We start from the raw sequence: 26,897 nt of genomic DNA on the forward strand, positions 1-26,897 counted from the left end.
GGAAAGTGTGGTGCCACACAGTCCTTCGAGGCGGTCCCCTGCACTCGTTCTCTCCTGGCTGTCACAGGAAATTTTGGGGGGCAGGAAGGAAGAAATGCTGACAGCTATCACGAAGTTGGGCTGCCGGCCTCCAATCGGGGAAAAGAGTGTGGTCTGTGTGCTGTGAGCTGTTCCAAGTTCGAGGGATGAGAGCGCTGTGTGCTCACACACCGAGCTTTTCAAAGTAGGAACTTCAGCTTATAAAGCAGAAGAGTGGGTTTTTGGTTGTTGGGGTTTTTTTGTGTGTGTGTGTGGTTGGTTTCACATAACAAATGTGTGACCATCTCCACTTATAAACGACGTGTGAGACATTCAGGCACCAGGGACCGAGTGCGCCGGGATTCCTGGTCCCCCTCCCTCCCTTCACCCCTTTCATCTGGCCTCACCTGGTTTCCCGAAAGCCCGCCGGCTGCGAGAACCTCTCTGACACTCTCCCGTGCTGGCAGCCAGCTCCACAGAAGTCCGTTTCTGAGAACCAGCCCGAAGCATGCCCCGGCGTTGCACAACCCGCCTCTGAGGCCGGAGATATCAGCCACGGAGCGCCAGGGCCGCCTCACACACAGCGACATGAAAGGCGCGAGCACCATGGACGGGGCACCCAGGGTGAGTGCCGGGGCCGGGGCCAGGGCTGTCTGAGCGGGCAGAGGGTCGAGCCGCCTGTCACTTGGAAGGACAGTGACGGGCTGTTGTTCTGAGTTTCTGATGAGGTTGCGGGATGCATGCCAGCAATGTGTAATATTGGGATGGGAAGGTCTCCTGTCGGTTTACATGCAGAAAACGTTTGTGCTTAAAGCTCTTTACCAGGTGGATTCAGAGATGGATGAAATTTAGTCCAGCAGAAACCGGCTTCTGGGTAGATAGCGCAGTCTCTCTCTTGGTGGCCACTCGCCTCCTAACAGACCTCTTCAGCTCCCCCGAGCTCTCTATTCTGTGGACCCTAAAGGCACTGGTGTCACCCCCAAACATCCTGATGGACGCGGGGCCGCTTCCCCAGAGCGGAGCCCACACCTGGGCTCCAGCCTCCCCTCCTGAGCCCACCGTGGCAGTGCCCCCTCTGTCTCCGTGTTAGCTTCTGCACTGGTCTGTGTGAGTGGAGCTCAGGTCTGGGACAGGAATCAAAAAAGATTCACTATTTAGGAAGTTGAAATGGCTACCAAAAAAATAATAACTTGCCTAGGAAAAAAAAAACTTAACCAGGCAAGTTCACTGGTTACTGGGAAAGCTCAAGGGTTACTTTGCTGCACCTTTTAAAAATATAAGTAGAACAGGAAAAAAGAAAACAATTACTAAATGGGGAGGCTGCTTTTATGAATGATATGTGTTCTTTTTGTAGATATTTTTTTTAATTTAAATGGTTTTTTAAAGAGATTTTATTTATTCATTTTTAGAGAGAGGGGAAGGGAGGGAGAAAGAGAGGGAGAGAAATATCAATGTGTGTTTGCCTCTTGCTCACCCCATACTGGGGACCTGGCCCGCAACCCAGGCCTGTGCCCTGACTGGGGATTGAACCGGCAACCCTTTGGTTTGCAGACCAGTGCTCAATCTACTGAGCCACACCAGCCAGGAAACATGTGTTCTTTATTATTACAACACCAGTTACAGGTGTCGTTATTGGAATTTATAGCTGAGTAACGCATGACATCTCTCTTATACAGGTCATGTGCACGTGTCTTAGCCAGAATCTTGTACCCAACTGTTTTCCTTGAAAATGTTTAGCCATTGGGAAAACCGGGGGGAAAATAAGTTTGCGGGGCTCACGGGCTCCTGGCAGTTTGTTACAGTGTCTGCATTTGTTGTGCATGTTGAGGTGCAAGTGCACACTTCATTACGGCCGCCCCCTGGGAAACCAGCTGCAGAGAGAACGACCCTTCTCCCTTAAGCATGTCAGCACATCTGCTGGCAGCAAGGGCATTCTCCTCCACAGCTCCAGGGCTGTGGTCGCACCCAGGAAAGTTTACCGTCGAAGGAATAATGCCCTTCTAATAGTCCCCCTTCCCATTATCCAAAAATACCCTTTCTTGCTTTTTTGGCTGCTATTCGTTTGCGTGTCTGTTTTCCCAACCCGGGATTTGTTCTGCGGCCACACGCTACCTGGTGTGGCTTGAGAGAAACTATTGTGCAAGGCGTTACCCAGGTAGGGGGGCAGTTGCTGAACACGGCCGAGCGTCCTGCCTTTCTCAATGGAAAGTACAAGTGGGAGTCCCACGCATTTTCCTACTGTTGATCCACTGCATCAGTCTGAACGCCCACAGGCTGTTTGATTGCTGTAGAACTGGTACCACGGTGCTCTGGGGGGTCACCCCGCCAAAGAGGTTCTCCGCCCTTTACAGCAACCCTCCCATGCATCCCAGGGCGGCCAGATCGTCTTTCCTACCTTGACCTTGGCCTGTGGGCCCCGCACGGTGGCCACAGCTGCTGTCCCTGGCTGTGCCAGCCAACAGTTCCATGTCAGCAGGGCTTCCTCCACCTCTGTGTGTTGCAGATTATGTGGAATTGACTTGTATTATCTTTTCCCCTCATTGGCTTATGAAACAAGGAGGAAACTGAAAATTAAACACGATGATACGAGTGGTAGGAAATGCTGGCCTCCGATGGTGCGATTGCAACCCGGCAGCACCTGGCAGAGGGGTACCTGTCACGTTGCGTTCATGGGCTTGCTGGACTGCAGCTGATTGATTCCATGTTCAACGCCATTGCAGAAATGTTGCAAAATTAGGTCTGAAAGTCAAGGTGAATGCGTGATTTTATTATACGGGAGTCCTTGTTTTGGGGTGTTGGTCGTTTCAAAAGGGCCTTGTCTTCAGAAATCGAGTTTGCATACACTTTAGAGATTCAGTGCCGTTTGTGGCGGATGAGGTTTACTTCTGAGTGTGTGTGTGTGTGTGTGTGTCCGTGTCCGTGCACACACACCACAGAAGTGATCTGGAGAGCAGCGCCATTGCACACAGACGCCCTGCCACCCTGGGGCAAACGTCTAGCAATGGAAGGAGGATTGCTGAGTGGCTTCCTCTGTGAGTGGGGAGCGAGTCGAGGCTTTCTTTGACCTTCCGCAGCTCCCGGATGGGACGCCGGACATTTTAAAGTCAGTCTTTGTCAAAGCAGGGCGAGGGGGACTGTGCACGGAGAACTCGCCGTGGCCCGAGGGGCTCTGCCTCAGTCTGCTCCCGCCAGCCCCTGCAGCCCCGGCCGTGGCAGGCTCCTCCCTGCTCTCCCCTGCCTGGTCCCCACTGATCAAGAGCGGGAATTGTCTCGCCTGTGTGTCACCCCCTCTGCAGAGTCAGCTCCTCCAGGGACGGGCCTGGACTCTCCTGTTCAGTGCTGACTCTCTAGGCCTGCAGCCGTGCCTGCACACAGTAGGTGCACAGACGCTTTGCACTGGCGTGTGCTGGGAGGTGCAGGAAGTGCAGAGGGAGGCTTCACAGCACAGCCCTGCCCCGGGGACGAGAACTTCCTCGTTGCCAGATGTCTGGGAGCAGAGTCCCAGCTCACCCTCTCCACCCGGCCCCAGCCTGACCTTCGACTCAGCCTGGGTCTCTGAGAAAAGGCCCCCATTCCTCCTCCCATTGTCCGATGTGGCCTTAGGTCGGAGCCTTTGAAGTAGAGATCACAGGACCTAGGGTCTCCCTCTGACCTTCATCCCCTCACCCACAACACAGCTCGCTGCCCCCGGGTCAGCCATCCACTCCACACACAGCAGCTGGGCTCTGGAGGCCGGGGCCATCCACACGGAGAGGCCACGCCGGCGGGGCCACAAACCCACTAACTGCATCAGTGGACGGCACAGTGGTCTCAGGGGGTGAACAATGCCACGTGAAAAACAAAGCAAGGTGGCCTGACAGAGGCGACGGCCGGAAAGGGCCTCTCTGGAGGCCTGAGTGGTGGGAAAAGTGTGGCGGGCAGAGGGAACAGCAAAGGCAAAGGCCCTGAGGTAGGAATGGATTCGGCTGAGTCGAGCATCCATAAGGAGGCCAGGGCTGGCAGAGCAGAGAGAACAAGCCGGGGGGCGTGGTCAGAAACGAGGCCTGGGGTGAGCAGGGTCGGCCCTGCAAGCATGAAGAAGTGCATTCTGCTTGCAAAGGAAGTCGCTGTTCTATTTACAGCAGGCGATGACAAGATGTGATTTATGTTCTTAAGGGCTCACTCGGGCTGCGGGGCACCGAGGGGACTGTGGGTCGGGGAGAGCAGCAGCGGGACCCTAGTTTGGAGACGGAGCCGGTGGCTCCGCCTCCCTGTGGGCTGGTTCCCTGCTGTTCTCAGTGGGCATGGAGAAGAACTGTTTGCTCTTTTTTTTAAGATTTCATTTATTTATTTTTAGAGAGGGAAGGGAGGGAGAAAGAGAGAAAGAGAGAAACATCAATGTGCAGTTGCTGGGGGCCGTGGCCTGCAACCCAGGCATGTGCCCTGACTGGGAATCGAACCTGCAATGCTTTGGTTTGCAGCCCACGCTCAATCCACTGCGCTATGCCAGCCAGGGCCCATTTACTCTTTTGAAAAAAGTAAGGCTTTGGGTGTTTGAGTCTGTCGGGGGGGATATGGGCAGAAACAGTAGTAAAGGAAGGTGTAAATAACGTGTATTTAACTTCATGGGCGATCCACCTTCTGGAAACTTCTTTCCCCGCCAGCCTTATCTCTGTTTGCTGTTGAGGCAAGGCGCCTTTGGTGCATTCAGTGGATAGTGAGGGGCTCGCCCGTGCCAGGCACAGTTCTAAATGCCACAGAGGACAAGTGCCCGGTCCCCTCTCCCTGCCAGGTCACCTGCATTGTCTTCGCACTGTATGTCCTCTACAGCTCACTCTTTAGAAAAAGAGGAAAAACAAAGCTAAACAGAATGCCACCACCCCAAGAGTTAAAAATAAGTCTGCTGCAAGACTATTCAAAGGAAGGCAGCCCACACGCATGGAAACGGGGAAGTGACCGTAGAAACGTAGCGTGGTCATTCTGGAACCTCGATGACTCAGGGAGGAAATGACAAGTCCCCAGAGAGGCGAGGACTTCAAAGGAGGAAGGGGGGGGGGAGGCTGGTGACAGACTGCCACTTCGGGGGATGTTCGAACCCTCCGACACGCGGGGCCTTCCAAAAGGGGAAGCAAGCTGTGCAGGGACCATTTCCGGACGCACGGCTCGGAAGCCCCTCGTCTGTGGGATGGAAGGGGCCCGCCGGGTACACGGGGCAAGGACGGAGTCGGCCCTGAGAAGGCAGCGGGCCCTGCTGGGCCTGGGCTGCACTCCCTGGCCCTTGGCACAGGGGCCCTGCAGGCTCCCAAACCCCCGCCCCACCCCCAAAAGAGACATAGACCGTGGAAGAGTTCCTCGCAGGCGAGACCGGGGCTCCCAGCCGGCCGTTCCCCCCGTTAGTTTGTAAGTTAGTGCATGTCCAGCATGTTCTTTGTCCTTAAACTGTTCCTTCTCCGTAGAGTTGAAAGCAGGGTTTGTTTTAGCGCTGCCCAGGACGTCCACCACTTGGAGGGGAAGAAAAGGGAGACACAGGAAAAGAAAGCAGGAGGGCCCCTCGCCCTTGGACACACTAGCCGGCTGCTTAACAAAAAGTTTAGCTTCGGGCCCTGCGAAAGGTTCTCCTCGGCTCAGCATGGAAGCTCGCCCTGGGGATGAAGTTGGTCATTAGTAGCAAGTATTTCTAGCATTTGCTTCCCACATAGACGTTCCCCAAACTCAGGGGACTGACAGCTTGGGGACAGCAGAGGCCAGGCGACACACAGCTTCTCGAGAACCTTCCCTGTGGCACCCAGATAAGGCCGGCCGTGGGCTGCTCTGTCACCCACTGCTGACAGCAGAAACCCAGTGAGCTGGAAGACATTCATGCCCACAGAAAGGGAGAAGCACTTAAACAGCAGGCCAGCCCCTGGCGCGCCCACTCCCCCCACCCGCCAAACATGGGCCGGGGAGAGAGAAAGTCGATGGACGACCTTCACTCCTTTCTCTGAGGCTCATTGAGTGGCTTTGCACTCTTCCTAACCCATCGGATGGAAACATCCTGCCCTGAGGGGACCTTGACCCAGAACAGGATGGCCTTAGGTGCAGTGCACAGAGAGAGAGAACATTCCTTAGGGTTAGCTCTATATCTTAATGGGCATTAGGAAGAAAATTAACTCGTGAGACTTGGCATTTCATACGTAATATTGCTTGGGGGGAGTGTGTTGTTTTTTAATTGGATTAATTTAACATTTTAAGTAAAAAAAAAAAGTACAGAAGGCACATGGATGTGACCGGATGCATGTAGTTCATTGGCTCACGAAGGTGAAGAAACAGTTTTAGACAAAACTGTCTCCCAGCTGGAGCTGGTGTCATAGCCTTCGGTCCACACACACATGACACCTTCTGCTGTCTCCGAGCCTCTTCCCTGCTTTCCCCTCCTAAACAGAAGGAAGGAAGGAAGGAAAGGGAAGGAGAGAGGGGAAGAACCTACCTGTTGTTTTCCTTTCTTTTTACCCTCACCTGAGGATATGCATGTATTGATTTGAGAGAGGGAGGAAGAGGGAGAGACAGAAACATCGATCTCAGAAACATCGATCAGTTGCGCCTCTGCCGGGTGCTGCACCAGCAACCTGGGTCTGTGCCCCGACTGGCGACCGAACCCGCAGCCTTTTGGTGCTCGGGACGATGCTCCAACCAGTGGAGCCTCCCAGCCGGAGCTGTCATGTTCTTCCCTCCCTCTGCTGCCTCTCAGGGGCTGAGAGATGAGCGGGAGAGAGGGAGCCCGGCAGAGTGCCAGCTGCTGCAGCCAGGGGCAGCCCTGGGAGCCGCCTCTCTTCCGGATGAGGAAACCGAGGCCTGAGACGTCTCGCTTACTCGCCCTCCTCCCTCCACGAGTTTCTCACGAGCGCAGGCCGAATCCTCCACCGCGGGCCTGGTGCAACATTGCCAGCAGCTCCTCTCTGCAAACCCAATCGTGACTCAGGGACTCGGCTGGCGAGGGGTGGGCTTGGATGGAGGTGGTGGCAGGGAGACGGATGTGGACCCCCAATGCACTATGGGCCACAGGAGACAGTGCCGTAGAGCATGGGGCACGTCGGGGGCCACACCCAGAAACACCGATGCAGGGAAGTGCCCGGGAGATCTCTCCTGCTGCCTCGTCTTTCGGTCTGAGCTCAGATCCAGGGCACCTGGCTCCCCCCCCCCCCCCCCCCCGCCCCCGCACATGCTGTCAGACCTGCAGGAGGTGTTTAGGAAGTGGCTGTTGAATCATGGAAGAACCCAAAGCGCATTTTCCCGAGATCGCCGAGAATAGGAGAAGTGTATCCCAGCGAGCCGATCTGGCCAGGACCCACAACTACCGGACGGACACCCACGGCGCTCGGGCGTCAGGGAAGAACATTGTCTCATCGCCCCTGGGCCGCCTGGGAATTCCTCCCGGCCGCAGCCTCTTCCTCCAAGTCTCCCCGGAAGGCAGCGCTTTCTGCGGCTGCGGAAGTCCCTGCAGCGAGCGGCCTTTGCGTCTGAGCCCTCGGGAGGCCTTCGAGGCCGGAAGGGTCGGGGGGGGGGGGGGGGGGGGGTCAAAGTGATGGAGGAGAAATCGGTTGAGCTCTGTGCCTGTTTGCAGAACACGGCCCTCCTCCAGGGCCGTCTCCAGAGGTGTTGAAGTTGTCCCTTTCCTCTCACATCGCTTCTCATTTCCAAGTTCGCTGGGGTTTTTGCACATCTGTGTCCCCGGGGCCCACAGATAAATTCGCCACCCCCGCTCTTTGCACCGCTGGGTGGGAGGGGCGCGTGGGCAACGTCCAGGGAATGTGTGATGTAGTAACTGCCCCCATCCCTGCCCGCGGCCGCTGCTGCCAGCCCGGGCCACCTGGTGAGGACAGCTGCAGAGAGGCCGCACCGCATGCACAAGCGCGTTTGTCCCCAGAACTGACGGCACCCCAGCACACCCTGCTGCCTGCCTCAGGTCCCCCCACCCCCACCCCGGAGTGGCTCTGGCGGCGTTTTCCAGGACAAGGGATAATCGGCTTCACAGAGACGTTCCTTAAAGGAGGAAGATGAGGGTGAACGTGAGTATCTGCGTCGCTCCCCTCGGGCACCCACTGGCAGCAGCAGCAGCTGGCTGCGGGCTCGGGGCTCGGAGTTCCCGCGTGACGGGGCCCATGACTCGGCATTTCCTCCCTGGAGCTCAGGAAGTGGCCTGCGCCGTTCGCCGGATAAACACCGCACCGGTGGGAATCATCTCGAGCTGTTCCGTGTACCAGGTTTTGAAACAAGAAAAAAACAGAGAGAGAATTCATGTTTTGTTTAAAAGGTTGTATTCTCCTCAGTTCTTTTTTTAAGCGTCAGTGTCACTTTCAGTGTAAAAGTGATTGGGAAAAGGGAGTTTGAATGGGGTGACTTCAGATCCTCTTCTACACACTCCGGAGCCTCTCCCTCCAAAGCTTCCTGGCTTTTCCAAAAGGAGACGGAAGCAGAAACCTGTCTTCTGCCTACTTGGCTCAGTGCTTTAAAGACAGTTCCAAGAGAAGCAAGTCTTCCTTACGTTGGAAGGCGATGCAAGAGCCTCCTTGGCCGTCCCCTCATTTTTTCAAACTCGCACTGTGTCTGAGGATGAGATACAGGCCACGGAGGCAGAGCTGTGGCCGAGTCCTCGCACCGCCGGCTGCGTCCCTCCGCGCATCGGCCACGACACACGAGACGGACATCGGTGAGCACAGGCGCCAGTCTCAGGGCCGGTTCTGACCGTGGCATCTCCCGTTCTGCTCTCTCCAGGGACTCCCAGTTCCCTGTCCCGCGTGGAGTTTTGCTTCTGAGCATTGCTATGCAAAGCGACTGCCCGTCACCAGGGAACATAAAAGCCAAGGTCACGGCTCCCGCCTCAGAGGACTGTATCTGAGGGAGGAGATGAACGAGGAGGGAGGGACGAGGAAGGGGCCGAGGGACCAGGGGGCCGTGAGGGAGGGAAAGAGAGAATGTGAGTGACAGGCAAGGACGGGACAAAGAGGAAACGGCCAGCGGTGTGGCGTCCCCATGTCAACGGCAGACCTCCACGTGCAAGGAAAGGAGGAAGGGGTCACGCTCACGGCCTTCCCCGTGTCACACACACACAGCACGCAGCTGTGGTGGCCTGTGCCTCGCAGGGAGCGTGTCCACTTCTGGGAGGCCTTCCTGTCCGGCTCGGTGTTCGTGCCGCTGGCCGAGGTGGGGCAGCGTGGCGACCGGAAGGGCAGCGAGCCTCCCCCATGCGCCTGGACACTCGTTCGGTGCCAGAAATACCCTGGACTCCCGTGATTCCCAGTGCACTGGCAGTTGGGCACTTTGGGTCCGCCAGGCGGGCCCTCGTGGCTTCTCTGTGCCCCCTGGGCTGTCCGGGAGCTGGGGAGAGAAAAGCAAAACCAGTGGTTTCTCCAAAGCCTCTCAAGCTCTTCTCAGCGGCTTTGGGAGAGCCCTCAGTGGCACAGGCCCTGTGACAGTGGGGCAGGGGGTTGGTTTGTGTCCATGGTGTGAGCTGCCCAGAAGCCCAAGAAGGGCTTCCCCGACGAGAGACACTCTTGTGTGCAGACCGCTCCTCCCGGCCGAGGGCCGAGCATCGGGGTGGCTGGGAGTCGGGCCTGGGAGTAGCCTGGGCTTCGGGGACGGTCCCCAGCTCCCTGACGAGGAAGCCGTTTTCTTCCCACAGAAAGGAAGACTGATTTGAAACGAGATTTTTAAATTGCAGAAGCAAAACAGGCACCCATGGGTGACAGGTCCCAGCTGCGCCCGTGGGCACAGGCAGAAAGCGTGCTCTCCTTCAAACCCAGTCTCTGTACTTTCCTGGACTCCGCCTCCCCATCCGGAGCGGGGGCCCTGGTCATGGGTGTGAATGTTCCAGAAAGACGCTATGCTCACAAAAGCACAAATGAAGGCCTCCTTGCTTTTTTTTTTTAACTGAGCACTGTATTTTTAGATTTTTCTTTGTCAGCTCATCTGAATCCCACCTTGTCTTTTTCATGGCTGTACAGAATTCCGTTTTACAAATAGACCACTTATCAGTGATTACATTTAGTGAGCTCCTGGATTCTTAGTCCAGAATCTAATCCCGGTAAAGAACCACTCAGCTGAACCCACTGAGCTAAAACGTTTTTGCCGGCTTACCAACCCTTGGTCATTCGCTCCGTTGCCATCTTGTGATGGGGTCTTTGCTCAACACGAGGATTTGTAGGCTAAAAGAGCAGATTCTGGAGTCAAAACTACCCTGGTTCTGTTCCTTCCTGCCTAGAAACCTGAGGGTACTTGCGCCCCCTCTCTGCGCCCAGCTTTCTCGTGTCTGAAAGAGGACATCGGTAGCGGTCCCCGGGGGGTGGGACAGCGAGTCTCGGGTGAGGTGCTCGACCAGCAAAACTAACGCGGCACCCGACTCAACGCGTACCCGAGGGACTAGAGAAGGCCTTGTTTCTCTTGGGGCAATAGTTTATGGGGAAATAATGCTAAGAATCACAGACGTTTAGTCTGCAGGGAGTTTCTAGGGTATTTCTGGCGTCGAATGAGTGTCCAGGCGAATGCACGAGGCTCGCTGCCCTTCCCGTCACCGCACTGCCTGTCCCTGGCCAGCGGCAGGGTGATTCTGGCTTCTGAGCACAAACACCGGGCCAGACGGGAGCTGTGCGCGGTTTGCCGGGTGGGATCCTCCCCGGGCCTCTCCTGTGCCTCCTTACCACGTTCCCGCGGCCCTCTCCACCTCGCCGGGGTCTCTGCACGGAGCACAGCCCCCGCCAAAACCTCTCACAACGGAAGTGTCCTGTAGCTACTCCATTTCTCCCCCGGGGTTGTCCTCCTTCCTCCGTCTTTCTTCCCCTTTTCGGAGAATGTGGGTGGGAAAAAGGAGGTGGTGAGGGGATTTTTCTTAGGCTCTTGGAAACTTTTTTCCTTTTAAATATAATGAGCTTTTTTTTTTTAAAAAAAAAAAAAAGAAAACTATGGAAAATAAACATTCGCAAGCCAACAGCTTGCACCATCCTCTCTGCTTTGATCTCCCCGAGGCTGTCTGTGCAGTTACATAACAGGCCAGGCACCCAAGGACACCCAAGGACGGGCTGGGGAGAAGCCCGTCTTTAAGGATAGCGCAGTCCCCCTTGGGCCTTTGCTCCTGCTGCGTGGAGGCCAGGCTCGGCCCCCCTGTGAAGGAAGATTCAAAAGAGACTATTTCACTGATCGGAGAGCAAAAGCCCCTACATCCGGGAGAAGTCTTCGTGGGCTGGAGTGGTTCCCGGACAGCCAAGGATTTGAACTATCGGCAGCGTGTGCTTTTATGAAATCTGGGGTCTGTCCTTAACTGTTCTCTCACAGCCCCCCCAGGGAACGTGTGCACACTTCCGCCGCCTTCCCCTGAGACTAGCTAGAAGTTCTTGAGCGTATGGAATCTGTGAGAAGGCGGCTAAAATGCTACACACGGGCGTTTTTCAGAGCAGGATTCAAATAGAAGGGAAGTGTCCATCTTGTAAACCTCAGGGTCCCATGATGCAGAGAGAAGGGGCCCACGTTCCCTTGTAGCTCAGCGCTCTCTCCACTGAACACTCTATGTCTCCTGTCACGTCCTGGGGGATGTGTCATTTACTGCTTCCAGCTGGGAGCTGGCGGCGTCCGGAGGTGCTGGATCCTCCCGAGGAAATGAGCATTTCTGGCCACTGTGATGGGAGCCATCGCAGGGTCTCTGAGCCCCCGCCCCCACTCACTCTGTAACTGTAGGAGGACAAGAGCCGGAAGGGCAGCAGGTGTGAGGGGAGGAGGCAGCAGGATGGAGCCCCCAGGGCTGATCTGACCCCTGCGAGGGGACAGAGGGAAGGAGCAGGAGAGGGCAGACGGACCCCAAACCCTGAGCAGCTTGCACAGTCTTGGCCAGGACGTGACATCAGTGGCCGCTGGCCTTCAAGCCACTGCGGGAGGCAGCGCGAGAACCTCCTTCTCTGCTTCCCGGTCCGTGGTGTGTTTCTCCTCCGCCCTAGCGATTAGATTCCCGCCCGCCCGTCTCTCCTCTCTCGAGACTCACCTCCAAGGTCACGTGTGATTTTCACCGCCTCCTCCCGACAGCTCCCCCCATCCCCGCATCCAACCGCCACCCTCAGCTGAGCCATGGGCACCCATCTCATCCGGGACTCCGGCTCGTGGGCTTCCCACTGACTCCCTCGGGTCCCTGTCCCACCCAGCAACCAGATACACACAGAAATCAAGCCCCCAGTCCTTTGTGAACGTCTCTCCACCCAGCCTGGTCATCTTTCAGTTCCCGTAACTCCCCACACACTTCTCTCTGTCTCTCTCTCTCTCTCTCTGTCTATCTCTCTGTCTGTCTGTCTGTCTCTGTCTCTCTCTCTCACACACACACACACACACACTCCATCCCTCCAGCCCGCACACATTTCTCTTCCTCTGCCTGGAACATCTCTCCCCAGCTCTTAATCTAATCCCTGCTCACCCCCCGGGTCGCAACTCCCACGCCCTGTTGCCGGGGGACTCTCCCTAAACCCTCACCCATCACCTCCTCCCAACTGCACTCACCGTTTCTCACAGCCTCCCGTCTTTTCCTTCGTGGCTCTTAAGAGAAGCAAAATCCCCGCCCAGTCGACCCTTGAACAACACAGGTTTTAGCTACAGGCATCCGCTGACGTGTAGGGGTTTTTTTCAATACATAATGAAAATGTACTTTTCTCTTCCTTATGATTTTCTCAGCTCACTTGATTATCAGAACACAATCTAGAATACATGCGCTGTAAAAAAGTGTGTTAATCGACGGTTTGTGTTATCAGGAAGGCTGCTTCTCCTCAACAGCAGGCTGGTCGTCGTTAAGTGTGGGGGCGGTCAACAGTGACACATGGGTGTTTGCTGTGTGGGGGTCCTGACCGCTCCACTGTTCAGGGGTGAACCGTATTGATTTCTGATTCGTCAACAGCATTTATTGTTGAGCGGAGTGTGTGTCCTCCCTGGGAACACCCACTGACCTGAGACCAGCTGTTCCGTCCGCCACTCTGGAGAGCTGATGCTCAGTGCAGTCTTGATGGGTGGATGAATGAGTGAATCATGGATGGGGCCCCAGAATCCTCCGGTTATTGCTTCTGATGCCCAGAGCGTATGGCTGACTGAACGTAGATTAGCACACCGCATCCGGCAGAGAGGCAGTCGCCACCGTGAGCACGGGGATTGCCTTTGTTTCCCTGAGCTCCTTGCCCTTCTTCCTTCCAACTGCCTGTGCACCCTCCTTCCCCCTCTCCCAGCTGCTGTGGGAAGGTGGGCATTAGGGGGGGATGCCCTTTTTTGGAAACTGGTTACGAAGGCTTCTTCCAGGGTGCCCAGACCCTAACTACCTGTGTGTCCGCAGGGAAGAGGAATACACACATGTATGTCCTTTCTCGCCTCTGCACTATTCACACAAGCATTTCCCAGTTAGCGCCCTAGTAAAAAATGCCTTGCGAGGGGCCACAGTGACCGCTGCGGCTGCTCTCGGGTTCCTTTGTCGAGGTGTGTCAGTCGCGTCCCCGCATTATCTATGCAAAGGTGTGCACGGTACCAGGGACGCAGGTGACCCGTGAACGTTTGCCACTGCTGTTCCCTGTTCTTTCCACACTGCTGGCCTGACCTCGCCCCCGCTGGGTCCTTTCTCCACCGTGCCTGCAGGGTGACCACCTCCAAGTCCCGAGGGGATGTGGGGGGGACGGAGCTAACCTTGTGGACGGCCAGGGGAACAGGGTATCTGCAGGACGTGGCTCCAGCTGAGACCTGCAGGAGGAGGAGCCAGTCATGTCAAGACCTGAAGGCAAAGTGTCCCGGGAAGCAGGAGTAGCAAGAACAAAAGTCCAGGGTGGAAGCAAGCTTACTGTGTCTGAGCAAAGGCAGAAAACCCTGCGGCCGGAGGGAGATGAACAGGAGGCGTGGCCAGGCGCCAATCAGGCGGCACGATCAGGTGGCGGGTTTAGGTTTTCTTCTAAGAGCAGGTCTAAGCAATTGGAGGTTTTTAAACTAGCGATCAACATGATCAACTCTGCGTGCATAAAACATCATCCCGCTGGCGTCTAGAGAGTGGATTATAAGGGGAAGGACGCAGTAATGGGTGTGAGGAGAGCAGAGTCCCAGTGACCTTGGACACGTCATGTGATCTCTCCGACCCTCAGTTTCCTCGTCTGTAAAATGGGGATAAGAAAACCTACTTCTTCTCCAACAAACAGGCATTGATATAGCGGGAGGGGGCGATTGTGTTAAACCTGCAGAAGCAAACGCTTTCATTTCATTACGGAGGGAAGTTCCAACGAGAAAGGAGTCGGCCATCACCACCGGCGACTTTTTGGAGGAGCGAGTGGTTCACGGAAAGAGCGAATGTCCGGGAATTAGGGAAACAGCCTGGGCTTCCATCCTGGCTGTGTCACCACAGGCACGTCACTTGCCCCTGTGTCTTTGTGCCGTCATTCGTGAATTAACGAGCATATTTTTAGCATCTCCTGCTCACCTGAGCCCACACCTGGCCCTGGAGGTAAGGCAGCACAGTAGCGAGATAGGTCCCTGCAGACACGGACCTTCCAGCCCATGGCAGGGGAACAACAACCAGAACCAGACAAAGAGCGACACCGTAGTTATGACGGTGACAGCCGAGCTTGGCTGAGCCGTTACCAAGTGCCGGTAACTGGGTGCTTGCTGTCCAGTGAGCTTTGCAGACGTGTGAACTCATTTAACCCTCACAATAAGAAAAGCTATTGCTACTCCTCCCATTTCACAGAGCAGGACACTGAGGCCCGAAGAGCGTAGCCGGTTTGCTCAGGGACACACAGCTGGGAAGTCACAGAACCCGAGTTTTAACCCAACCATGAGCAACGCCGCACTCGGCTATGTAACGACTGTACAAGGGTGACTGTCGCCCCAAATCAAGTCAGGGCCATGAGGGTGTATAAGGGAGATCAGACCTGGTCTCAGGGTGCAGGGAAGGCTCCCCCGAGGTTGTGACATTTCAACGGAGACCCCAAAGATGGAGAGGAACGGATCAGGCAAAGAGCAGGGGCAAGGTAAAGGGGACCAGGACAGAGACAGAGTAGTGATGTGCTCTCGGACGCATCAGAGGGCGTGGTGCCGGTGCCGTGGTCGCTGGCAACGGGAATAACACTGAACTCTCTCTCCCCTCCGGCCCCCAGGCTCTGCTGGCCCGGGCGCTCTACGACAACCGCCCCGACTGCTGCGACGAGCTGGCCTTCTGCCGAGGGGACATCCTGACCATCCTGGAGCGGAACGTGCCGGAGAGCGAGGGCTGGTGGAGGTGTTCGCTCCACGGGAGGCAGGGCCTGGCCCCGGCCAACCGCCTGCAAGTGCTCACAGAGGCCCCCGCAGACAGGCCCTGGCCCCCCTCCCTGGCAGGCCTGGAGGAGGCGCTCGCCAGCCCCAAGGAGACCTACCGGGTGCCCACCCTGCTCGGGCACCCGCCTCCAAGCCCCGTGTACGAGCACATGAAGAGCTGGGTGGAGGGGACGTCCTCACCCACGGTCCAAGTCTACGAACTGCCTGACCCCCCGGCCGGCGCCAGGGCCGTCTGTGAGACGGTGCTAGGCTTTCCCAAACAGGTGAGTGTAGGTCCGAAGGAACGACACGGGTCTAGTGATGGGAAGGACGGGAGGGGGTGCGGCCGCACCTTCCGGCACTGGTGTCTGTCAGTGCAAAGGCACCAGGCGGGAACCAGGCCGTCAGCAGGACGGGGCGGGCTTGGGTCTGGCCCCCACTTCCATTGTCATGGATAATAGTCTTATCGGCCCTGAGACAACCCCGCTCTCCAGGCCCCCCCACCGCACATTGTGCTGGGAAGCGTCGTGGACATTCATGGGGGGCCTTTTTTGACCCCCCGTAGGAACACTAGGATTGCAAGTGTTGAATGGGAGGGTTGGGCTTCCATGGGGTCAAAGGCAAGAAATTACTCATCAGATTTCAAGTGCACGTGCGCCCTTCAACCCAGACACATGGCTTCCAGAACGGCTACGGAAGCGCACAAGAAGGCAGAGACACACCTGGATGGGGAGGCCGTGGCCGCGGTAGCGTTGTTTGTCATAAGGAAAGAACTGAAGATACTTCGATGTTTGTGAACAAGGGGACGGTCACAAAAATGTTGGCGTGGCCCTGCCACCAACTGCTATGCCATCGTGAAGTAAAGATGGAATAGTGCTATGAGGTATATTTATGAGGGAATTAACAGCTATTAAAATCAAAACCAAGCAAAGAAGCAAAAACTAAAAATAACAGTGTGTGTGTGTGTGTGCCTGCTCACACGCTGGAAAGAATGCACACCAGCGGCGGTTAGCCATAGGAAGCGGAATCGGTCAAAGAGAAAAGGAAAGACGGCCTTAAGCAAGGACCTAGATTTCATCCGAGCTTCTGGCCCCAGCACCCAAGATGGTGGCAGCCGCAGGGTGGGCACCCATAAAAAGTTAATCAACCGAGACATTAGGGAGTTGATTCTGCGAAAGCAGAGGGTGTGTATGACATCGCAATTTAAAAATAGAAATTTTTTAAAGAATGAAGAGGAAAAGAAGCATTCTGTAAATGCAGGATGAAAGAAATACTTAAAGAAAGAAAGGAATGAGAAGAAAACAGGAGAAGGATAATCTCCCTTCCCCCCAAGCCCTGGCTTCCGCGAAGTGTGAAGGACGCAGAACAGATTTGCAGGGTCTCCAGTCTCTACGGGTATTTCCTGCCGTCATGCCCTTGGCTTTCAGCTCAGATGACACCTTCTCTCTGGCGACGGCTCGGGGCAGAGGTCCCGACAAGGCCCCCGTCCAGGAACATCCGCGGCCCGCTGCGTGTTCTGTGGCCCCAGGAACCGTGTGCTTACGACGCGGGTCTCCTCCGCACCAGCTCCCAACGCCACCTCCAAACAGGAAGCTGTTGGCTCCTTGGAAAGTTCCGAATACTTCAGACTTTCTAACTCCCTGGGTTGCCGGGCAGAGAACCAGACAGTTGTCACACGGAACAGCTGCCCCTCGAGCACCGGCTGCGAACACGGGAGGGAAGCTGGCTGTGCCTCCTGCAGCCAGTCCCTGGGGTGAACCCTGAGTCGCCTTTCTAGAACAGCTGACCCGAGCCCCGCCTGGCATGCTCAGCTGCCATCTCAGCGGCTGACTCGGGCTGGTGGTTCCCCCAGGAAAAACAAGTGGCCTCATCGGAAGCTAATTGGAGTTTCTTTTCAAAGCAATGGAAGAAAACAAACAAACGAACAAAAAGCCATTTTCGCCCTCCCTAAAGGACAGTGGGGACTGTCCACAGTTCACCAGGTGTCCCTAACAGCCAACACTGGCTGGAAGGATGGAGCAACCAGGTCTACCAGAAGGCCTCGTCACCATGGACTTCAGCTTGTGGGCTGACACCTGGTGTGAAAGGGAAGGAGCGTTGACTGTCTCCGCAGAAAGGGCCAGGGCGTTAGCTGTAAGCTTCGCCCTTGACCACCAGAGCCCCGGCTCGTGCAGGCCGTGGCCGTCCGTCAGAAACCACAGCCGCCGACGGGGAATTCAGACGCCAGGGGCCTTGCGCCACTGCAGTGGGGCGCCCGCGGTGGACGCCGTAAAACCCCCGGGGGAACTTTTCTGTCTTTCACGCCTGCTGAAGCTTCCTCTGTGGCTGCCCTCACTACAGTTTTGCTCTTCCCACCCTCTGACCCACCCCTTCGTTTTAATCGCCTTCTCTGTGCTTGAGGGTCCTGGAGAGCCCACCTGTGGCGCAGGAACCAGGAGTCCGGGGCACTTGGCTTCCGGGGCAGCCACGACCACGCCGGGCAATCGGAAACATCACAGCACCCTCCATACTTCTCCTTCTCCCTCCGCATCATGAGGGCGGAGGGACCGACCATGTCCAAGGTCGCCTCCAGTTGCCCTGTTCAGAGATCCGAAGTCATTTTGCCGCTGCTTCTAGTGCCAGAAGGAAGGAACCGAAGAAATGGAGTGGATGATCGGTGAGGAGTCTTCCGATCTACAGAGCGGGCTGACACGTTCTCCCCGCTTGCTTGGGTTGGCCCAGTGGTTAGCCCTGCATCTGGGGCTGCCTGGGAAACACGCCCCGAGCACCCATGGTTGTTGCGAGAGCAAGGCGAGCCCACCGGTGTGGTGCTGTTCTCCGACAGGCGGTTCCCGGGCTTGGAACACAGCTGGGGAGACCCTGGGTCGACCCTCGCCAGGTGAAGGTCGGCCAGGAATCAAAAACCAAGATGGTGGAGACACGTCCCTGTTCTCCTGTCGTCCTAACAGAGGAGCCACCGTGTCCACGTCAGACGTCTCTGTGGCCGACAGGGACCGCCGGGGTCCGTCAGATGAGAACAAGCCTTCATGTTACCAGTGAGCACACTGATTCCTAGGGAGGTGAAAAGGGCCATTCAGGGTCCCACAGCCGAAGACCAGAGAGTCAAGCGTCCTGGTCGGGTCTGCCCATTTGTCGGCGACCCTAGGGCAGAGACCTCCACAGGCCTTTGACCTTGGTCTGCGTGCCTCTGTGGTGACCCTGTCTACTCTTTGAATTAACTTCTTTTATCGACGTTTAACCTACAAATCCTAAGGGTATAGCTCAGTTGCTAGGATTCAGGTCAAGAAACAGAACAAAGCTTAAAAAAAAAAAAAGAAGGAAAAAGAAACAGAACGAAGCTAAATGCTCCAGAAGCAGACACCTCGCGCCCGCTGCTGGTCACTTCCCCCCGGGGAACCACGGCTCCGGGCTGGTTTTACTTTTTGTTCCAACTTCCTTAATGCAAACGTTGGTCTTTGTTTTTTTTTTATAATCACCAAATAAAGAACACATTTGGTTTTGGTTTAAATTCAGAGAAGAGAATTGTTCACGTTTCAAGTGAAAACAAAGGACGTGCTCTCGGACCCTGACCCGGAGTTTCGTCCCGGCCCTCCACCACCCCCCCGCCCCCCGCGCCTCTCGAAACCAGCCTTCGCGGATGGGTTCCTGAACTGATGGCCACCTTGAACCCACGTCTTCCCAGAAACACTGGGCGTCTGGTGGGGGGGGGATCCACACACAGGAAAGCCCCCTTGCTCCCTGTAGGTGTTGCGAGTGGGACCCATAGAGTCAGCCACGTAACCACGGGGGGGGGGCGGCTTCAGAGGGGAGCGGGAGCCCACGGCACGGCCTTCGGGGCAGCCCTGAGGTGGGACAGAGCTTGGCGTGCTGGAATACATGGGTGACACGTCCTCTCCCTTGTTCTTTGTCTCCCCAAGGCCATCTTGTCTATTCCCAGACCCGCTCCAGCCTCATCGCCCGTCCTGTACGACGTGCCGGCCAAGAACCACTGCCCCCCAGCCCTGAAGGTGAGCCTTGCCCCGGCCCTGCTCCCCGAGGGGCGGCCCACCCAGAGCGTGGGGGCCCCAGTGTCTCGCAGACCACCCACCTGTCTGTGCCTGGCTCCGGAGGGCACACCCCCACTCGGAAGCCAGCTTCGTGCCCGGGGAGCTCAGGCCTGCACAGGAGAACGTCAGGACTATTTGAAAGCTGAATGTTTTTAAACTTTTTACTTTTCCTATGGAATACATACTTTATATCTACACACACACACACATGCATGTACATACATGCACTTTTAAGAGTATTTGGAAGGATGTACAAGCTGGAACAAAAGTAGGTTTGCAGCTGTGAGTACTCAAAACACGGAGTTCATTCTTGTATTATGGCTTGTTAATTACTGCATCGTTTTCCATACGAACAACTGCAAACCTCCTTCTGCCCCGCCCTGTACGTCACGGCCTTGACGGCACCGTTGGTCATCTTAACATTGATTACCCCTGCGGACGAAACTGTGGGTGTTCTTTTTTAACTGATTCTTACATCGGATTTGTAAGAGGAGCCTCACGTAATCAGACGACAGCTCCACCCCCTCCTCGGGCCCCTCAAGCTGCTCTGCGGCTGCGTTCTCTCCGGCTCCCGCGGTGGCACGGAACCGCCGGCAGCCTGAACCCCGCTGCCCGGCCCGGTCCGTGGAGACTGTCGTCCTTAGAGGTCTGGGCGGCAGGCCTCCACGCTCCAGCTGCTTCTCTCCCTTGCAAAACCTGTCTGCGTGCTCCCTCACCTCGCTTGGGAACCAAGAAACTGTTTTTCACATCCCGATCTCAGGGTCTCCTAACGCCGCACACACAGAAACACGTAGTATCTGGGCAGGCGCCTCGCCTCGCGCTCACTGCTGGGTGCAGACGTGCCACTGGGCTCGATGTCTCTAGTCAGTAGGCTCTCGGTACATACGTGCCGGATGAACACATGAGTCCTAAGCCCAGGACAATTTCTGCCGAGAAAGACAGAGGACAGAGGAAGCCCGAGCCTCGTTTATTCTCCCGTGACTCAGGCTCAAGGCTCACTTACGGAGGGCCTTGAATCGCCGTTTTGGACTCAGGCCGCTGCGGTGCATTCTCTCTGTCCCTTCTCCCTGCTTCGGTTGAGAAGCACGTGTGACTGCACAAAGTCCACAGTCCAGACAGTACCCGCCACCACACCTAAGCCTCCAGCACAGAGCACCCTGACTGGGAGCCCCGGCCCCAAACACTGGTGGGCGTGGGCGAGGGTGTGATGGGTGGCCCGCAGGAAGGAAACATCCACATCGCCCCGCTTTTCGGTCTTTTCCCCAGGAGCCAGAGAAGCAGCAGTTGTACGACATACCCGCCAGCCCCCGGAAGGCAGGACGCGTCCCCGCGGCCAGCTCGCCCAGCGTAAGTACGACCCGGAGCTGAGGTCCGATGCAGGAACGCCTGGACCTCCCCTGGGGCCTTTGTGAGGTTGGTCCGAGCACGCAGTGAGAGTGCCTCGTGGCGGACCCTCCTTCACGGAGTCCCCTCGCCGCGGCCGGGTCCAGGCATGGCTGGGACCGGTCCTCACGCTGCTCCAGCCTCCGTTTCTAGGGCAGACTCAGGGCCAGTGTGAGGGACCCCCTGCCGTGCAGGGACGGAGCAAGAGCCCTGCAGACCTCAGACACAAGCCATGTTGACGTAGGCTTTCGCTTGTGTCGGGGGGAATGCCCTCACTTGACATCTGGGCCTCTCCGCCGGTCCTGGGCTCCGTCGTGTTATCGGGGAAGGCCTCGTTGCAGAACAGCGGGCACTCGGCGGTGTCCCAAGAGACGCACGGGCGTCTGTGAGACGGAAAGGAAGGGGGTGAGAGGGCGTCTAGGACAGGGGACCCGTCTAGGTGAAATGAAACATAGCAGTAAGAAGCGACTGTTCTGACAGGTTCAGAGACAGGTGGACAGCCTGGGCAGCTGGCCTTACAGGTGACAGAGTGGGAAGGAGGGAGGCTCAGAGGGAGACTGGAGCCAGACTGTGCAGGCCCTTGACCGGCGGTGGCACTGGGGAGCCACCCAAGGAGCTGGGGCAGGCCCTCCGTGTGGCACACGTTTGCCACATGAGTTGCACGCACTTCTTCCTATCGCCGCTAAGCTGGGTGGCTTTGTGTGGTTCTCCACAGAGGCAGAGCGCTCCCGTGACGTCAGCCGTTGCCGTGAGGAGAGCCTGCTACAAGACATTGCCGAACCCTCAGAAGTCAGAGTGGATTTACGACACCCCGGTGTCCCCCGAAAAAGCCGAAGTAAGAAATGCATCTCCAGCGGGCTTTGTGGACAAAGCGGAATCCCATGCTCTCCCCAGACCGATGACCGGTTTCCACTGTCCCCTGAAGAGCAGGGCCAGGTCCCTCACGCCGCACCTGAGTGGAACCGTGCCCACGCAGAAGAAGCTCAGCCTTCCAGAAACCCCTGCTCACTGCGTTCCAGCGCCCAAGGCCGCCACCCCCTCGGAGGACGGAGGAGGGTACAGGGTTCCCTCGAACTTTCTGATTCCCCGAGTGGAGCAGCAGAACACCAGGCCAAACATCTACGACGTCCCTAAAGCCAGGCCAAGCGCCCTTCCGGCTGCAGAAGAGCTGGAGAAAGGCCGTGGGGCTCCCAAGAACGAGGGGGACTGCGGCCGCGCCTGGGCCCCCCAGCAGACCTCGTGGCTCTGCCCCGAGCTGGACAGGTTATCCGTCAACAGCGCCGACAGCAGAGTCAGCGTCGTCTCTTCCTGCTCCTCCACCTCCACCGATTCCTCGTCCGGCTCCTCCTCCGAGGAGTCGGCCGCCAAAGAGCCGCCCCTGGACTTGGACTTGGCCAAAGGGCTGGTGACGGCTCTGCAGCACAGGGTGGCCAGCTCTGTCTCGGGCCTGATGCTCTTCGTGAGCAGGACGTGGAGGCTGAGAGACCACCTGGAGGCCAACATCGACGCCATCCGCAGGGCCACCGACCACATCGAAGAAGCCTTGAGAGAATTTCTGGAGTTCGCCCACGGCGTCTGTGGGGCCGCCTGCCACCTCACCGACAGCAACCTCCAGGCCAAAATCAGGAACCAGCTGCAGACGATATGCGGCTCCTACCAGGCCCTGCTGGAGAGCAAGCAGAGCCTGGACGGCTGCCACTGGTCCCTGGAGGTCCTCGTCACGGACAAAGCCCAAAACAGCCCGGATGACCTCGAAAGATTCGTCATGGTGGCGCGGATGGTCCCAGAAGACATCAAGAGGTTCGCCTCCATGGTCATTGCCAACGGGAGGCTCCTTTTCAAGCAGAACGGCGAAAAGCGAGACGCCGTGCCTTCGGCCCTCGGCGCAGGACCTAAGCTCGCCAGCTGCGTCCGGCTGCCCCAGAGGGAAGTGGAATCCTATCAAAGGAGCGCGCCCACCAGCAAACAGAGGGAAAGCGGCCTCTGCCCCGAACTGCTGGAGAAAAACTGGACAAACGCCCGTGGAAAGGTGAGTTTGGAGTCCTGAGGGAACCGTGTGCAGGGGCCTCCCGTGTGTGTCTGGAGTAGTCACCGATGCATTAGATGTTGAGAATCTTCCTGTAGTGGTACAGGCTGCAGGAGGCACCAAATGCACTCTCCAAAAAGTAAAATTCATGAAAGTAAAATTCCAGGTGACATCTCATTAAGAAGTAAGATACATATTTTAATATTGGGGCAGGTCGGGTGTCTTCCGGAAATCTGAGGGTTTGGCGTTTACGTCTCTGACGCTAAAACTAAAAGGGGCTGTAAAAGAGCTTTTGAAATCCAGTCTTTTTGAGTCTTAATCTCGCCATCAAGTTTTCTTGCATTTTTTTTTTCAAAGTTACCAATTTAGTCATCGTCCGTGTGTTTCTTAGAAACGGAAGGGGAAGTGTAAACACTCTCCCGGGCTGCATGTGGCCATCGCGGCCTCCGGACGCCTGTGACCCCGAGCACGGCTCTGCTGCGGGGGTTCAGAGGCAGCTCGGCAGGAAGGGAAACTTGGGCTTCAGAATTGCAAGGCTCCAGAGGCGCAGCAGGGCACCGTGGGGGTGGGGGGAGGGGGGCACTTTCAGGCCCAGTGGTGTCAGTGGGTTGGTATTCTGCTAACGAGCCTTGTGATGTTAAGAGCTTTAACGCTCTCTAGACAAGGTAGAAATTTCAATGTTTTTCATTTCCCAATTAAACAAATAAGTATATGTGTATAAAAATCTAAACAAAACAAAACAAAACAAAAAGCTGTGTGTCCCTATACTAGGCCATGTTGGTAGACGCAATTCAGCCCTTGGGTGGCCAAAATGTCCTTTTGTTGAAAAAGGCATCAGGGATGCAGAACAAAACTAGAGGGAGGAGGGTTCCGATGTTAACGTGGGCTTAAATAGGTATCCCGTAGTAAAAAAAAAGAAAAGCCATTCATGGGGGTGATTCGAACGGATTTTCTTTTTCAGAAGTTGCCTCATCTAGAAGAGGAAGTAAAACCCATCTTGGAACAAAGGTCGGATGGAAGCAAAGGCTTCGAAACGCAGGTAAGCGAGGTCGAGCACCCCCCAAAACTCCCGGTGCACACACTTTATCCTTAGAGACGTTTTCTGCTAGGAACCACTCAACAGCCTCGCCCGCCCGCCGGGGAGGGCATCTGGGGTTTCCTTTTTCACGGTAGAAGGGACCCGGGAGATGAACGAGCCCGGTGAGCTCCAGGGCGGGGCACATGGTCCTTCAGCCACTCGGGACACCACGCCGAGTGCTCTGCAGCCGGTCACGGGCGGTGCTGGCGTGGCCGTGAACCCTGGGGCTCCCACTCCCTTCAGTGTCCCCTTGGAAGGCTCCTGGCTACAGCAGAAAAGCCATTTTGGTTTGGGGCTTGTGCACCTTCAACACTTTTTGACGCCAGACATTCTTTTTTTTTTTGAATCAAAGATGTGATCATTGTGTTTATTTTCATCGATCGCCTCTCCTTGCTGGCAGCAGATTTCCGCTCACCAGTTCAAAACAACAGCAGTTTTTTTCACCGACCCAGTCGGAACGTTCCCTTTAGACTAACGTACACGGTTCTGTTTAAAGACCAGGATGAAGCCAGTTAATAGGAAGGCAGGAAGGGCCTGACATAGGAGGGATTTCTCTGAGTGGCGGAGGCCCGGGAGGCAGGGGGGCGAACCAGTTCAACCCTCCACCCCCACCCCCCAACTCAGGCCCCGCCCCCACCCCACCTCAGGCCCCACCCCCACCCCCACTTTGGGCTGCAAGTCAGTCACGTGGATGAGATCACTTGCCTTCTCCGAGGCAAACCAGGATGAGAAGCCAGGCCCCCGCTGTTCAGCTCTCAGACCGCACTCTCTGGGGTCTGCCCAGATTGCCGAAGTTCGTGCCCCTTTGTTCCAGCCGAGGTGGGCCTCAGACTAGCGCCCCTCAAACTTGGGAGTGGGTCGCAGTCTCCGGCAGGGCCACTTAACACCCAGAGGCCCCTCCTCCCAGAGTTTCTGGTGGGGCTGAGAACTTCTTTTCTGACAAGTTCCCAGGGAAGCTGGAGCCGCTGGCGCAGGGACCACACTTAGTAAACCGCCACTGTGGAAGGACAGTGCTTCTCCGTGGGGGTGGGGCGCCACGGACCACTGGGGGACAGTTCTCTGCAGTGGGTGGGGGTGGACGTCTGGCACCCCCAGCCCCTGCCTGCCTGGAGGGCTCCCTGGTCAGCCACAGATAGCTCCCCCCATTTCCAGCCCCCGCAGGGTGAGAATCACGGCACATTTTTTACTTACCTGCAGTTCACACTTGCAAGCTATGAGGCTGACATCCCAGTCTAGACGGTTGCGTCTCCTTCCAGCCTCTGCTCCAGACCCATCGCAACCAACCCGCCGATCTCTTCTTCACTTTCCCGGCCGTTGGTGCTGCTGTAACAAAGTCCTGCAGACGGCGTGGCTTGCAAACAGCAGAAAGCTATTTCTCATAGTTCTGAAAACTGGGGGCTTGAGGTCAGGGGACCAGCATGGCCCCGGTGGTGGCCCCCTTCCGGGCTGCAGACTGTCCTCTCCCTGTGTCCTCACAGGGCAGGGAGCAGAGCGGGGAAGCCAGCTCTCCACGATTCCCATAAGGGCACTAACCCCATCCACGGGGGCCCTGCCCACATGACCTCATCTGACCCTACTCACATCCCAAAGGCCCCATCTCCTCCTCCCACCTTCCGAGTGGAGGGTAGGGTTTCCGCACAAGAGTGTGGGGAGGACGCAGTCAGACCTCGACACTGTCCAAGTGCCTCTGGGCTGTGCACTTGGAGATTCTGGGCTGACGAGGGAGTATGCAGTTACATGGGAAGGATGAGCTGCAGACTCCCCGACTTGTCGCGGGCCCCCAGGTCTTTATTTTGCTCAGCGAGCGGCTCCAGGCAGCCCCTTTTCTTTAGGGAGCCTCAGCCTCCTCACCTGCAACCTAGCAACAGGGCTTTCCACGCCACCTGGCTATGGGCGCCACTAAGTTAGAGGCTGAGCCTCTTTCCAGAGTGCATTCTGGATCCCAGAAAATAAAATTCACGGCAGTGAAAGTCTAGATGAAACCTTATTAGCAAGCAAGAGAAATATTTTAATGTTAAGACAGTAAGTCGGCATATGTAGATTTCTTCTGAAAAATTTTGAGGTTCAGGTTTTACCTCTGATATTAGGTAAGGATTTTTTTAAATTCTTTAAAGTCTCTTCTTGCCCTGGCTGGCGTAGCTCAGTGGATTGAGCACGGGCTACGAACCAAAGTATTGGAGGTTCAATTCCTACCAGGGCACATGCCAGGGTTGCAGGCCAGGTCCCCAGTAGAGGGTGTGTGAGAAGCAACCACAGACTGATGTTTCTCTCCTTCTCATCCTCTCTCCTTTCCCCCTTCCTAAAAATATATAAAAAGTCTACCAAAGGGAGCAAAAAGAGGCAAAGGGAGCCGAGCACAGGCTACTGCTGGAACCCTTCTCTCACCTGCCGTTTCCTCCCTCTCCTCCAGAATGCAAAGTACCCCATGCCCCGGCCCCCAGGTCAGCAGCACCCCGAGAAGAAGGTCCACCTTTCGGAGCACTGCCGCCTCTATTTCGGGGCGCTCTTCAAAGCCATCGGCGTCTTCCACAGCAGCCTCAGGCACGGCCAGTCCCCGGAGATCTTCATCGCGCAGAGCAAGCTGGTCATCATGATAGGGCAGAAGCTGGTGGACACGCTGTGCAGGGAGACCCAAGACCGGGACGTGCGCAATGAGATCCTCTGCGGCAGCAGCCACCTCTGCAGCCTGCTCAAGAACCTGGCCCTGGCCACCAAGCACGCCGTGCTCCAGTACCCCAGCCCCGAGGCCCTGGGGCACCTCCAGGCCGAGGCCGAGAAGTTAGAGCAGCACACACGGCAGTTCAGAGGGACGTTGGAATGAGCCTCCCGCCCTCCCTCCGTCCTGTGCGATCTGTCTCGTGGGAAAGGCCAGCCCGGGGACAGAGCGAAGGGCAGAAACGGCCGCGTGCCGAGAGCCGGTATCCCCGAGTGCCCAGGGGACCCTGGACTCTGACTTACCCACAGAGAGTCAGGGAAGGGTGGCCGGTGTGAAGTAAGGACCTGGCTAAGTATGTGTCATGGGAGGTCAGTGTATGAGTGACATCGTAGAAACCAATGGTTGTCTTGGTTAAATGTGTGCCCGTTTTAAGTCCATGCATGCAAC

The 26,897-nt window shown here is 56.6% G+C and overlaps 1 protein-coding gene across 1 annotated transcript; it reads left to right on the forward strand.

The window, feature by feature from the left end:
* Positions 1 to 26,897, forward strand: CASS4 (Cas scaffold protein family member 4). The gene is made up of 7 exons (XM_028525076.2): positions 1 to 642; positions 15,123 to 15,545; positions 19,179 to 19,268; positions 20,574 to 20,654; positions 21,406 to 22,719; positions 23,678 to 23,755; positions 26,205 to 26,897. The coding sequence occupies exons 1-7, from the start codon at positions 607 to 609 to the stop codon at positions 26,613 to 26,615; spliced, it is 2,433 nt and encodes an 810-aa protein (XP_028380877.1). The 5' UTR covers positions 1 to 606; the 3' UTR covers positions 26,616 to 26,897.

This window comes from Phyllostomus discolor, chromosome 9 (assembly GCF_004126475.2).
Source record: "Phyllostomus discolor isolate MPI-MPIP mPhyDis1 chromosome 9, mPhyDis1.pri.v3, whole genome shotgun sequence".
Taxonomy (NCBI): Eukaryota; Metazoa; Chordata; class Mammalia; order Chiroptera; family Phyllostomidae; genus Phyllostomus; species Phyllostomus discolor.